At 40.3% G+C, this 14,759-nt stretch overlaps 1 protein-coding gene and 1 long non-coding RNA gene across 2 annotated transcripts in view; one reads left to right on the top strand and one right to left on the bottom strand.

Moving 5' to 3' along the window:
• Positions 1-9,657, top strand: part of TAOK3 (TAO kinase 3) — a 168,208-nt gene extending 158,551 nt beyond the window's left edge. The window contains exons 18-21 of the mRNA XM_046640346.1: positions 126-365; positions 1,860-2,072; positions 8,242-8,424; positions 9,474-9,657. Of these exons, the coding sequence (XP_046496302.1) occupies positions 126-365; positions 1,860-2,072; positions 8,242-8,424; positions 9,474-9,635 (798 nt within the window). The 3' untranslated portion in view covers positions 9,636-9,657. The remainder of the gene's footprint in view (positions 1-125; positions 366-1,859; positions 2,073-8,241; positions 8,425-9,473) is intronic.
• Positions 9,658-10,088: 431 nt separating this feature from the next.
• On the bottom strand, positions 10,089-13,840 carry LOC124226706 (uncharacterized). The gene is made up of 2 exons (XR_006885349.1): positions 13,177-13,840; positions 10,089-11,049 (listed from the first exon to the last, which is right to left on the bottom strand). It is a non-coding gene; the product is annotated as an uncharacterized LOC124226706 (long non-coding RNA).
• Positions 13,841-14,759: the final 919 nt, after the last annotated feature.

Raw genomic sequence — 14,759 nt, 5'->3', positions numbered from 1 at the left:
CACTAATGGGTTTAATTAAGAGACAGTTAGTAGTGCCATTCCTTGTCATCCCTCACTTAGTTGTGCATTTCTTCCAGTTCATCTCCATTCATCTCTCTCCATTTATCTTTTGTCCCTGAATGCAGGAATTAAATAAAAAGAGGACCCAGAAGGAGATGGAGCATGCTATGCTAATCCGGCACGACGAGTCCACCCGAGAGCTAGAGTACAGGCAGCTGCACACGTTACAGAAGCTACGCATGGATCTGATCCGTCTACAGCACCAGACTGAACTGGAAAACCAGCTGGAGTACAATAAAAGGCGAGAAAGGGAACTGCACAGAAAGCATGTCATGGAACTTCGGCAACAGCCAAAAAACTTAAAGGTAAGAGGAAATTGAAGTATTTCCCTATTTGTGCTCTGGGACCCAGTCGGATTGGATCAGTGGTTCCTGCACCTGGATGACTGTCAGAGTCACATGACAGCTTTGCAAAATTACAAATTCCTGGGCCCTGCAACTACTGAATCAGACTCTCCAGACATGAAGCACAAGGGTCTGTATATAACAAACTCCTGAAGAGATGCTGCTAGGCAGGCTGGTTTGGAAACCATTGTGCTAGATGATCCCTCCATTTTTCTTTGTATCCAATATGCAGTTTCGCTGACTCCTTTGTGACCTACCCTCTTTAAAATTGTAACGTATGGACTAACAGCAGCCCATGGTTCTAATCCCAGGAAATGAGAGAGTTACCAGGTATATGACAGATAAATTTCATCTGTGGTGCTGCTCAGATTATTGGTACTAGCAGTTACTAGGTTGAGTGCTGCTATATTAAGAAAGACTCTAAAGCCACATCCAAGCTAAGTAGGAAGGAGTATGATTTATTAGTAACATCTGTCCTGGGCATGGGAATCAGGAATGAGTCTACACGTGCCAGGCACTTATTTCCCCTGCACTAGAGATATGGAACTCCTGTGGCCCTCACTGCCTCCAGATAATTTTAGCTGACTGCTAATTAACAAGCGATATAGACTAAGTCATTGCTTTATGTCAAGAGGGACATTGTCAGTGTTGACACAGATATAAGGCCAACCTCAGTCACACTGGACATGCTCCCCTCTAGCCAAATCCTAATCTGTCTAATTAGTGATCCTTGTTATCACAGCTCCTCCAAGTGTTCATGAAATGGAAGTGTGACTATGAGACAACCTGGTGGAACTTCCGGATTTATAATAATACACCCCGCCTTCTCCTTCCCAAAATGCATATTTGATATTGCTACATGCAAGTACAACCTCTTAATGGGGAAAAATATCTAAAATCAGTTTTTCCTTTCCATTTATGCTGAATTCCAGTGGAAATGGGTTATCATGTGAAGTATTATCCAGACACTCTCCTTTATTGATTTGTCAAGGAAACACAGAGCAGTGAAAGGTGGCATATACACTGCCATCCCCTTTCTCACTTGGAAACAGAGGGGAAAATGACAAAAAAAAAAAAAAAGGTAAAAACAACAAACAATAGAAGGCACTGAAGATTTTGACTAGGTAACCGTTAAAGTAATGCACAAGCTTTTAACAAACTAAGCTTCATAGTATTCCACAATCTGCTCAGAGTTGTGATCCCTGTAACAATTCACTTTTTAATCCATTTGTAAATTCAAAATGACTTCTATTCATTTCATATTAAACCAAAAGTACTGGTAGAGTTAACTCTTGTCTGTGTCATATGTATTGTTTTCATTATTTTTGACTAGTAATGTGGGTCACTGCACCAAAAGACAAATGGTCTCAGCACCTGTATTGTGTCATTAGAATGGAAGGCTTTCTGTATTTACTGATGTGTCTTTATTTTCCTTTTGTCACTTTTTCTACACAGGCCATGGAAATGCAAATTAAAAAACAGTTTCAGGACACTTGCAAAGTACAGACCAAACAGTATAAAGCACTCAAGAATCACCAGTTGGAAGTTACTCCAAAGAATGAGCACAAAACAATCTTAAAGACACTGAAAGATGAGCAGACGAGAAAACTTGCCATTTTGGCAGAGCAGTATGAACAGAGTATAAATGAGATGATGGCCTCTCAAGCGGTAAGTGGTTAGGGTCAGTGCCATGGCTTCAAGAGCTTTGGGAATCAAGAAAATTCAAGATCCAGCCTTTTGTTTTCCAAGATGATTCTTGCACAAATTTAGGAAATTGGTGTTTTTCTACCCAAAGAACTGAGGAAGTGACGACGCTGAATAAAGCCAAGCCAACACGGATACTTGCTGGAGTGTGTCTTCTAAGATGGAACTCAAGGAATAATAATGTGCTAAATCAGACCTGCGGCACATAGGGACTTTGAGAGCAAGATGTGATAGATACCACATATAATATCCTATTTTCATTCATCAAAGCTTGTGCAACTAATGTCAGGCACAAATGAGTAAGACACACGGACATAGTCATTCAATAAACTTTTACTAAGCATCTGTGTCCAGCACTCTGCTGGGCTCAGAGATAGAGTGATGAGCTAGAGAGACAACAATTGGTCCCTGTCCCCACACTTTTGTCAGTCAGGCAAGGAGATCAGATAATTAAGCAATAGAAATAAAGCGTAATAAGTCCTTTGGTGTGGGAGGTGCCGGAGGCTCTGGGAAGATAAGTAGGAACAACTAATCTGGTCTAGGGAAAGCTGCCCAACAGGAGCCAAGCTTGAAGGAATTTATTGAAGTAAACGGGTTCCACAGAAAGGGACCTACATAGGCAGGCAAAGGTCCAAAAGGTGGAAAGTATGCATTTGGGGACTGAAAGAACTTTGGCGTGAGCCCAAAGTTCAAGGAAGAGGATTGTGGGAGCCCAAAATCGAGAGGTTGTAAAGGTCTTGGTAAGCCAGAGATGGGAGCTTGTCTGGTAATTCTATGATGGTTTCACAAGGAGATGAGTCTTGAAGAGTAATAGTTCACCAAAAAGGCTGAAGAGGAAAAGTCCTTCCTGGCAGAGAATACAGTATATGCAGAGACTCAAAGGCCTGAAAGAGGATGTGTTTGAGAAACAATGAGTAGCTGATATGGCAGGAGTATGAAGGGGAAAGCAGGGAGATAGTCAGGGATCAGAGCCTCAAAAGCCAGGAGTTTGGACATTATTCTGTAAGCAATGGAGAGCTACTGAAGCCTATTCTAAGAAGGAGGGTGACAGGATCAGATTTGTGTTATAGAAAGATACTGGCAGTAATGTGGCAAATACAGGTAAAGAGAACTGTTAGGAAGCTATTGTAATAGTCAAAAAAAAAAGTCATGAAGGCCTGAACTAAGAACATGCTAATGGAGATGGTGAGGAGGGAGAAGGATTTGGGAAATATTTAGGAGTAGAAGAGATGGACTTAGTGACCAATTTGAGAGGTAGGTTTGATAACAGTGGAATCAGTCATCATTTTACTGAGAGAAGAATAGAAGGAGGGGTGAGTTTGGATTCCTGGAAGATAATTGACTACGTTGTAGACATGTTGTCTGAGCTATGTGGGTATCCAGGTAGAGAGGTACAGAGATGGAAATCTAGTTCAAGAGGGTGGCAGGATTAAAGATAAAACGTTAGGCATTATTGTTCTATGGGGGGCAGTTGTAGCTGATAGGAGTATCTGAGATCATCTAGGGACAGGAGGTAGTATTAGAGAGGAAGGGGACTAAGGACAGAGTTGAGGACACCAACATTTGAGGGCTGAGTAGAAGTAGACTAAAGGAGATGAATAATCAGCAATATGGGAAGGGAACCAGAGACCATGTCACAGAAGCCGGAAACAAAAGTTCCTAGTTGATGATTCCAAATGTTGCAGAGAGACCAGTTGGACCTAGCAGTGGATTTGCCCATTGATTGTCCTGGACAATCAGTGGAGTGGTGGGAATGGAAGACATTACAGTGCATTGAAAAAGTGATTATAAAGTGAGATAAAAAGTAAGATAGAAATTTGTCAGTGAAGGAAAGTAGAAAGAGAGCTATATCTAGAGAAAGAGACAGTTAAAGGAGGACTCCTGTTAATTGGGAAAGGCTTAAATATGTCCATGGGATGAGGATAGGAGCCAGTGTACTCATTCATTCACCCAGTAAGTATTTATTGACTGTCTATACTATGCCCCAAGCATCCTGGACTACTGTGGTGAATAAGACAGTGTTATAGAAAGATACTGGCAGTAATGTGGCAAATATAGGTAAAGAGACCTGTTAGGAAGCTATTGTAATAGTCAAAAAAAAGTCATGACGGCCTGAACTAAGAACATGCTAATGGAGATGGTGAGGAGGGAGAAGAATTTGAGAAATATTTAGGAGTAGAAGAGATGGACTTAGTGACCAATGTGAGATGATCAATTTGTCATCAATCATGTCTTCATGGAATACATGAAAGAGTGGAGGAAAGAGACATTGAAAAAATCTACTCAGTGTAATGGCAGAGCAAGTGCAGTGTGCTAAGAGAGTGTAAACCAGGAGAGCTAAGCTGGTCTAGAGAGTCAGGAAAGGCCTTGCAGACACAATGATTATTTAAGCTGAGGTGTAGGGAGCATATTCCAGGCAAAACAAACTGCATGTGTAAAGATGCAAAACACAGTGGCACTTCTAAAGAACTCAAGTCCATTATGTTTAGAATATAGAGAACTAGGAGGAGACTAACATGAGAATAAGACTGCAGGGGTAAACAGAGGCTAGACCGGGTAGGGGCTTGTAAGCTTTCTTAAGAATTTTGATCTTTATCCTAAAAGCAATGGGAAGCCATTGAAGAGTATTAAAGAGGGGACTGACATCAGATTTGCATTTTTGAACCATCACTCTGGTGATGGAGAGGATGGCCTGGGAGATGGCAAGAGCAGATATAAGGAGATCCTTTATAAAGTTGCTGCTTTACCCGGGCATGAGGGAGTGTGGCTCGACTAGAGAGGGGGCAGCTGGGATGAAGGAGAAGTGGCTAAGTTTGAGAGACAGGCAGGAGATGAAATTGAAAGCATTTAGTGACAGATTGAATGTGGACAGTGAGATATTAAGGATGACTCCCAGTCTCTAGTTTGAACAAAATGGCAGATGATGGTGCCATTTACCTATGTGGTAAAAAAGGAGGTGGAGCAGACTGGAGAAGGGGGAAGGGAAAGATGATTGTTAATATTAGTCATGCTGAGCTTGAGGGCCTGGGGAACCTCCACGTGAAGGCGTCTCCAGTAGACTGGATAAGCTAGCCTGGACCTCAGAAGAGAAGTCTGAAACAGGGGTATAGATGTGGGAGTTATTTGCATATAGATAGTAATTGAAGTCTTTGGAATAAATGAGATTCCTTAGGAAGAGAGATTAGAGGAAGAAGAAGGCCCACGACAAAGCCCTGAGGGACACCCACATTTAATGGCCCACTATGGTAGGGCATAGCTGGAAGAGGAGAGGAGGGAGGAAAAAACCAAGAGCGTGTGTCGTATCTCAGAAGATAAGAGAAAGATTTCAGGAAGGAAAGGGCAATCCACATTATCAAATGCAGCTAGGAGATCAAGTAAGATGAAGACTCATTCAAGGTGGTCATCAGTGACGCTAATGTGAGCAATATAAGTAGAGGGGTTGGGTCAGAATGAGGAGTGCAGAGAGAGGTTAAAGGTAAGGAGAAAGGGGAAGAGAGTTGATGGGGCATAAAGGTTGATGGAGTTTTTGTCTTGTTCATCTTCACATTCTCAGCATCTGCAACAATGCCTGGCAAACAAGTGCTCAGTGTATGTTTGTTACATAAGATGGGAGAGAACGGGATCAGGAATATAGGTTTATGATTCCCCTTGAATAAAAAGAGAGAAATACCCTTTCTTCTGAGGCAAGGAGGAGATAAAATTATGTATGATAAATGCAGCTATCCTTTACTGACCACTTACCATGTGCCAGGCACTGTCTGCTAAGTGTTATCTCATTTCACTTTTGTGAAACCCCTTTGACCTTTGAAGTAGTTACTATTTTAACCCTAATTTACCTGTCAGGAAATTGAGGTTTATTGAAGTAAAGCCACTTGCTTAGGGCAGGAATAGGGAAACTTTCTCTGTAAAGGGGCAGATAGTAAATATTTTAGGCTTTGTGGACCACAGGGTCTCTTACAACTACTCAACTCTACTATTGTAGTGCAAAAGCAGCTACAGACAATACACAAATGAATGAGCGTATCTGTGTTCCAGTAAAACTTTATCGACAAAAATAGGCAATAAGCCAGATTTGGCCCTTAGGCCATAGTGTGCCAAGGTCCTGGACTTCGAGGGTCACATAGTGGTAATTAGCTAATTGATGATGGAGCTAGGATTTGAACCCATTTTGGGGGGAACCTGTAAGCCTATATGCCTGGGCACTGCTACGTTATGCTGCTTCTATCACATACTTTTCTTCAGTTTAATCCACTTTAAAAAACAGAAATGTATTTACCTATACTTTTATAAAACTTTTTAATGGATTTGGTATGTGCAACTTTTGGATGATGAATACCAAAAACTGGAATATCCTCTGATTTCTAGACTGGCACTTTTACAGTCAGAGCTGGTACAGAGTAACATAGTTCCTGACATTAATAATAGAAGGCCAGAAATAAGAGAAGATGGAGGTATTTCAATGGTCTAAACTGCCCCTCGGATAAGCCTCTCACGCACTTGGCCAGGGCTCATGTAACAATTAACAAAGACAAGAGAAAAGAACAGACTTTCATTCCCACCATTGGTAAAGAACCTCGCATATCAAGAGGGAATCGATAACAATCTCACTGGGAGCCAGTAAACCCGTCGGCCTTTATCTGTAAGGCTGTTGCTGCTGCAGCTTGACTGTTCACTCTCTGTCTAGTATCTCTTCTCTCTTCACTTCTCATTGAGAAAATGAAAAGAGAGGTATCCTCTTTAGTGGATTTTAGTGAAAGCTGGGTAGGATGAATTATTAGAAAGTACCTTGGAAGTATGATTACATTACTTATTTTGTGTTCATTTGCTATAGCATATTTCTCCAAAAGTACTAAAAAAGACAGTATGCAAATAACTTTCTGAAACTATTCTAATAACATTTCAAAAAGTCATTTCTCAATCAAGATATTGAGATATATTGTGAATTGTCACAAACTGTATAAAATAGGGAAGGAAGCATAATATGGAGAATAAGTATCTTAGCAAAGTGGTCTGTATGGAAATATGCAGATAAACTCAGGGGACAAAGAACTGTCTAATTCAAAGGTCCTAATTTCGTAGTTCCTAACCGAACTGAGGGCCTGCTAAATCTAGAGAAAACCAAGCTTGGAACAGGAGGAGGGTCATCATCCCTAAACATAGTCCTGCTAATGGCCCCAAACCTTCAACTATGCTCATTGGAAGGTTGGCATTTCTGGTGACTGGCTTGGCCATTCTCCACACAGGATCAATATCTTGATGGATTGACACAAAGTTCAGGAGCTGCAGGGAGCAAGGAAAACTTTATCAGCCTTATAATCTGGACTTTCCCGCTTCAAACCAGAATATGCCCCGTAAGATTATCAAGGCTACCTCTGTGAGGAAGAGATTTTCAACCACTTGAGTTTAAGATTGGCTGGCCAGCAGGATGACTTGTACAGACAACCGCAGGGACCTGCATTACTTGCTAGGAGCGTAACAGTACTGTGGTATATTCCTCTAGTGTTATGGAAATTGGACTCTTTTTTTTAGAGCTAAGGATATCTAAGTGTTTGATGGTTTTTGGATTAAAGATATATAAATATGGAAATGGTTAGTCAAACCAAAATAATATAACAGCTATTATTTATTGAACACTTGGGATACATCAAGAACTATGCCTGGGATTTCATATGAATTTTTTGTTTAATCCTCACACCAATCTTAGATAGTAGGAATTATTATTGTTATTTTCTTGAGATGAAAAAAATGAACTTTGGAGAAGTGACACACCTAAGTGAGTGGTGGAGCTAGAATTCAGGCTCAGGAGTCTGCCTCCAAAGCCCACAGGCTTCATCACTGAAATGTGTGGCCTTCCTGACTCCTGCCAGTGTGGTTTTAAGAAAACTAGGGTTTTCTTAAGAAAAGAATGTTTTTGTTTTCTTAAGAAGGAATGCTTTAAGAAAAGAATGTGTATTTAGAACTTTGTAGCCCATTGAGCAGAATGTAGTGTTTTTGGTTCCTAACTCTGAATGTACCCGGGGCATCTGTTTTTTTAAGAGGACTTGTTTCAGTCCAAACAAGGAAACATCTTCCAGTAGTCACCAAGTGCTGTAAGCTAGGAGTGAATGACAGTATATGTCTTCTGTGCCCGCAGTTACGGCTAGATGAGGCTCAAGAAGCAGAATGCCAGGCCTTGAGGCTACAGCTCCAGCAGGAAATGGAGCTGCTCAATGCCTACCAGAGCAAAATCAAGATGCAAACAGAGGCACAACATGAACGTGAGCTCCAGAAGCTAGAGCAGAGGGTGTCTCTGCGCAGAGCACATCTTGAGCAGAAGGTATGAGTGTTCCTGCGGGTCCTGTCCAGCCGGGCGGAGGATGGGGCACGGCCTAGGGAACTGCCATTTATTGAGCCTTGCCTATGTACCGGGGGATTAAACTAGGCACTGCTCACTTATTATCTGCTTTTATACTTTTAGTACCCCTGAAAGGCAGGCATAATCTCCATTCTATAGGCAGGATACGAAGGCTCAAAACGGTTAAGTTACTCGCATAAATCTGATCCCACAGCCTAAGCTCTGTCTCTTACTCTGCTAGGAAACCCTCCACCTTCACAGCCAGAGGAATGACATGAGTTACTAGGTGATGACATGACATATGAAAGGTACTATGAGCTGGCATGGCTGCTAAATGGCATGAGGAAGCCAAATGCCAATTTGGTTTTTATTTTCAGCTATTTCTAAACCAAAAGAAATCACTAACAGGGCTCTTTAAAAAAATTAAAATGAAGAGAGACTGATATTGCCATACATAATAAATGTTATCAGAATTGAAATATTCATTGCTTTAGATATTGCTGAGGAAAATGAAGTAGAAAAGATTTCATAAAGCATCTCAAAGCTGTTAAGCATTTATTTGCTTACCAGTTATTTGTGCTTTCTATTGGTAGTTCCCTGAGACCAACGTAAGAGACTATTTTCCCTGCTCCTGTTCTAGAATTAAACTGCTAATGACCCAGGGGACATTTGATTCTCCATGGGAAAGTGGCACAATCTAATTGTGCCTGAGTGTCTTTTAGCTTCTCCTGGGCCATCTCCTGCTGAGACAGGACACTGACCTAGATCAGGCCAGCTGCTTGGCTTGCTAGAACAGTAGTGCTAGCCCCAGGTGGGCCCCAAACATTCTTATTCTTGTGAGCAAGTTTTAAATATAATGGATCAGATACGAGACATTTATTCCAGGACTCTCCCAGCCTGCCCCAGTCTAGTTTACGTTTAGTTCCTGCGTGTTTGTATGTTACGTGAGTGCATGTATGTGTACCCGTGTGCATGTGGGTGCCTGTTGGGAGATCCTTTCCATTAAGAACTGCTCACTGTGCTTATTTCAGATTGAAGAAGAGCTGGCTGCCCTTCAGAAGGAACGCAGCGAGAGAATAAAGTACCTATTGGAAAGGCAAGAGCGAGAGATTGAAACTTTTGACATGGAGAGCCTCAGAATGGGATTTGGGAATTTGGTTACATTAGATTTTCCTAAGGAGGACTATAGATGAGATTAAATTTTTTTGCCATTTACAAAAAAAAAATGAAAACAGAAAAAAATTCAGACCCTGCAAAACCACATTCCCCATTTTAACGGGCGTTGCTCTCACTCTCTCTCTCTCTTACTCTTACTGACATCGTGTCGGACTAGTGCCTGTTTATTCTTACTCCATCAGGGGCCCCCTTCCTCCCCCCGTGTCAACTTTCAGTGCTGGCCAAAACCTGGCCATGTCTTCTATTCATAGTACACGTCACAGTATTGATGCGATTCAAAATGTTTCAGTGACAACGTTGGAGACAGTTTTAACAAAACCAAGAAACCAACAACAACAAGTGGATGTATATTGCTTTAAGCAATCACTCATTACCACCAATCTGTGCAAATAAAGCAAAAAAATAATAATAAATGCCAAGGGGGAGAGAGACACAATATCCGCAGCCTTACACCTTAACTAGCTGCTGCATTATTTTATTTTATTTTATTTTTTTGGTATTTATTCATCAGGAATTAAAAAAAACAAAGTTTTATTAAAGATTGAAAATTTGATACATTTTACAGAAACTAATTGTGATGTACATATCAGTGGTGACATATTATTACTTTTTTGGGGATGGGGGGGTGGGAGGGGTGAAGAGATCTTGTGATTTTTAAGAACCTGCTGGCAAGAGTTTAACTTGTCTTCAGCATATTCTGATTGTATCATAGTCATTTTCTGCTGTTGCAGAGGATGTGAATACACTTAAGGAGCTCACAGAATCCCAGTAGCACAAATTGGGCTTTGGCAAATCGTGTATTTTGTGTATAGAAGGAATTTAAGGAGAGGTATTACTTATTTTCATATTGTATTTTAACTGTTTCTCTGATCAAATTTTTTTACTTCCTCCTCCTATTCCTCCCCACCTCCCTCCTTTTCCAATTCAGTATTTGGAGTTCAACACTGTCTCTCAATCAGATCATCTTGATCTTTTTCTTTATTTCCCTTCCCCTCCCTAAGTCCCATATCTTGGTCATAAATATTGCATTATTCACACTTTCAAACTGTGTATTTTCTTACAATAAAAAATGATGAAAAAAAAAAGGCTTTACTTCTTTTGCATGCACTTTAAAAACAAAAACAAAAACATTTTTCAGGTCCCAAGGAAGAGCATGATAACTGTCAGAGCTTTTAATTATATTTGTAAATAAAAGTGTTCATCACATTGCCTTGCTGTGTTATTGTAGCAGGAAGTTTCCCTTCTAGGTTCACCAGTTCATAATCCAGAGGGAGAGCCGCCCTCCAGAAGCTGTTCTCCATGGCCTCGGTTGCTCCAAGAAGACCTTTCAAGATTTTCAGGTAAAGATGTGTCTTCCAAGTTCTTCTACAGGGCTGAAGATCGTGATCAAACAGATAGACTGTTTGAAGTGGTCAACTGCACCTTTCTGTCCTTAAGAATAGGAAAAGGCACATGTGCATGCACGCACACACACAGACACACACGCACACCCCAATGTGCCAGTCGTGCATAGGAGCATGTATTGCTGAGGAGAGAAGCTGGGCACCCTTAAATAAAAGCAGGCTATGAAGAAGACATTATAACCAAACATTTGAAATGATCCCACTGTAATAGTAGATCCCTCCTTCCCTCATATTCTGCTTTTATTAGAATAATTTTATATGCATAATAAGAAGATAGTAAAATATATAACTTCTAGGATATGGTTTTGGGGTCAAGACAATCTCAGTAAGATCTCATATTCTTAGGGTTCTAAGCCCTGGACATTGAAAATTGCTCTTTAGGACGATGACCTGAAGATCATTCTTGTATCCTACAGGATGTTCAGTCGTCACAGACAAATGTGACCAGTCCTGTTCACTGTGATAGACTAAAGCAGAGAGGTATACTCAAAAACTTACAAAGCAATTATCAACATGGGTTAACCCCAACCACAAAGGCTTTAATAATTACCACCCAGTTTCCTAAGCAACTTAGTTCATTGAAGTTTCTATATTAGGTAGATCAGAAAATAGTATTGGAAAGGGCTGGAAAGACTCATAATTATCCACAAAAAATAGCTAACGTGTATTGCCTGCTTATGCTTATCATGTGAGGGGACACTACCTTAATCATTTTCCAGATGGGGAAATAAGCTCAGACCAGGGTAAGAGGTGGTGAAGACAGAATCAAGACCTGATTTGAGAACCCACACTCCTAGGCACAGGTCATACTGCCATTCAGAAAAACATTCAATCTTCAGGAAGGCAGAAAAACTCCCCTAGTCCATCTCATCCACTTTTCTCTGTAGTGAAAAATGTCTAAGCTAGCCTGTGAAAAGGCCTTCTGCCTGTGAGATTATGGGGGCTGATCTTTATAAAAGTTCCCTCTCCACAAGTTTGTCAGTGATGTGTCCCAAGGTAGAGTTACCAGAAAGAAGGAATGTGGGTCCCTGGCCCTAACACCTGGCACAAACTGAGTCTTTCAATTCCTTCTAGTGCCTTCATGAGGAGGCAGTGAGAAAAGACAGGGACCAGAATGGCGGCAAGAGATCAGGTATGAAAGGTGCTAGGACAGCGACAAAGAGCCAGTGTCCTGTATTTGTCCAGCATACACTAGACTCCTGAGTTAACAAGAATTATCACAGGTTTATCATGCATATCAGTAAGGGCTGCTTACCTTTGATTTGCAATTATTCATTCAGTGATATTTATTGAGTAATGTGTATATCAGGTGCCATGCCAGATGCTTGAGATACATCAATGGGTCTTAGGGAAAGATCCTTGCCCTAATGGAGCTTACATTAGGGGTAGGAAGAAACTGATAACACAATAATTATAATAAGTAAATGACCTTACATGGCAATAAGTGCCATAGATAAAGGAAAAGTAGGGAAGGGTGGGGAGATCAGAAGTGCCAAGATCAGCATACATTCACTCATTCATTCAAGAAGTATTTATTTAGCATCTACTGTGTGCCTGGGCATGTAGCGGTAAATAAGATGGAGGGGTCACTACTCTGCTGGAGTTCATGCTTTAAATCTCCACTGAAACGGAAGTCGGTCAGCAATGCGCTAGGCTAATCAACGGTAGACTAAGGGGCCGTGACAGTGCAAATGCTGGGTGCCGCCAGGAGTTCAAAGGAATGCAGCAATTACAGAGGGGGTCCGAGAATGCTTACCAGTGATGTCTAATTGAGGAAAAGTTTATTTCTTGATTGTGCCATCATCTATCTGTAATTACTTGTTTACATATCTATTGAAAAAGTATTCCTGGGCAACTGGAAACATGCCATGTAAGAATTCCATATACCCTTCTGATTTTAATTTAGTGATATATTTTGCCATAGAAATTATAAGAACTAAAAAATACATTTTTATTCCATTGTGGCAGAGCAGTGTTAGTCTTTCCTGCTGATTACAACTAAAAACTAGACAGAATGCAAAAGCAGCTATCTGAGGACAGCGAGAAATAAAAGCAGGTGGACTGTGGAGAAGCAACCCATACAGAGGAGTGAAGGCGAAGTAAAACCCTTCTCAGGTGAACAAAAATTGAGAGAATTCATCGCCAGCAGACTTACTCTGCAAGAAATGCTGAAGGAAGTTCCTCATACTGAAGGGAAATGATACCAGGAAACTTGGATCTCTGGAAATGAAGAAAGAGCAACAAATGGTAAATATCCAGATAAATATAAAAGGCTATTTTTTCCCTCTTCTTTAAAATCTATTGAAACATATATGTATATTTAAAATATATATTTTGTTGGAAGCAAAAATTATACCATCGGTGAGGGTTGCAATGTATGTAAATTAATCGATATACAACTATAACAAAGTTTGGGGGATAAGGACCCATGTGGTTGCCATGCTTCTACATTTTATGTGAGGTAGTACAATTTTTATTCTAAGTAGACTATGAAAAATTAGTTATATATATTGTAAACTCTAGAGCAACTACTAAATCAAAAAGAAAATCCAAAGAGGTAATAGCCTAAAATCCAATAGATAATTTAAAATATTCAAATGATCCAAAAGAAGGAAGGAAAGGGAGAACAGAGATACAAGGAAATAGAGGAGCAAACAGAAAACATATAATAAAATGGTAGACCTAAATCCTACCATATCAATAATTACCTTAAATATTAATGGTCTCTAAACAGTCCAGGTAAAGGCAGAGATTGACAGGGTGGATAAAAAAAGGACCATATTTGGGACCAGCCCAGGGGCATAGTGGTTAACCTCAGCACACTCCACTTCTACGGCCTAGGTTCACGGGTTTGGATCCTGGGCACAGACCTACACCACTCATCAAGCCCTGCTGTGGTGGCATCCCACATACAAAATAGAGGAAGTTGGGCATGGATGTTAGCTCAGGACAATCCTCCTCAAGCAAAAAGAGGACGATTGGCAACATGTATTACCTCAGGGCCAGTCTTCCACCAAAAAAAAAAAAAAAGAGGATTATGTGCTGCCTATAAGAGACAGGCAAAATATACACAGATAGGTTGAAAGTAAATGGATGGAAAAAATATGCCATGCAAATGGTAAGAAGGCTGGAGTGGCTATTTTAATATCCAATCAAATAGACAAGGAGTATTACCAAAGATAAAAAGACATTCATGATGAGAAATGGAGTAATTTTTCAAGAAGGCATTTTAAATGTATATACACCTGATAACAGTACCTAGAAATACAGGAGTCCAAAATGGACAATTAAATGGAGAAATAGAAAACAAAATTATAGTAGGGGATTTTAACTCCCCTCTTTCAGCAATTGGTACTAGACACACAAAAATAAGAAAAGACATAGATCTGAACAATACTATCAACCAACTTAATTTGACATTTACAGAACACTATATCCACAAACTTCAGAATATACATTCTTTTCAAATATACGTGATACATTCACCAAGCTAGATCATATGCTGGGCCATAAAACAAGACTTAGTAAATTTTAAAAAAATCAAAATCATACAAAATGTACTCTCTGACCAAAAGAGAATTTTTAAGAAATCAATTACAATAAAATATCAAGGAATAAAATATCTGGAAATTAAACAACACACTTCTAAATAAGATAGGTCAAAATGAAATCACATGAGAGGAGCCGGGCCAGTGGCGTAGTGGCTAAGTTTGCACATTCCACTTCAGTGGCCCAGGG

Source organism: Equus quagga, chromosome 15 (assembly GCF_021613505.1).
Source record: "Equus quagga isolate Etosha38 chromosome 15, UCLA_HA_Equagga_1.0, whole genome shotgun sequence".
Lineage (NCBI taxonomy): Eukaryota > Metazoa > Chordata > Mammalia > Perissodactyla > Equidae > Equus > Equus quagga.
Note: the sequence above shows the minus strand (reverse complement) of the source record. Positions and strands in the feature narration are given on the sequence as shown.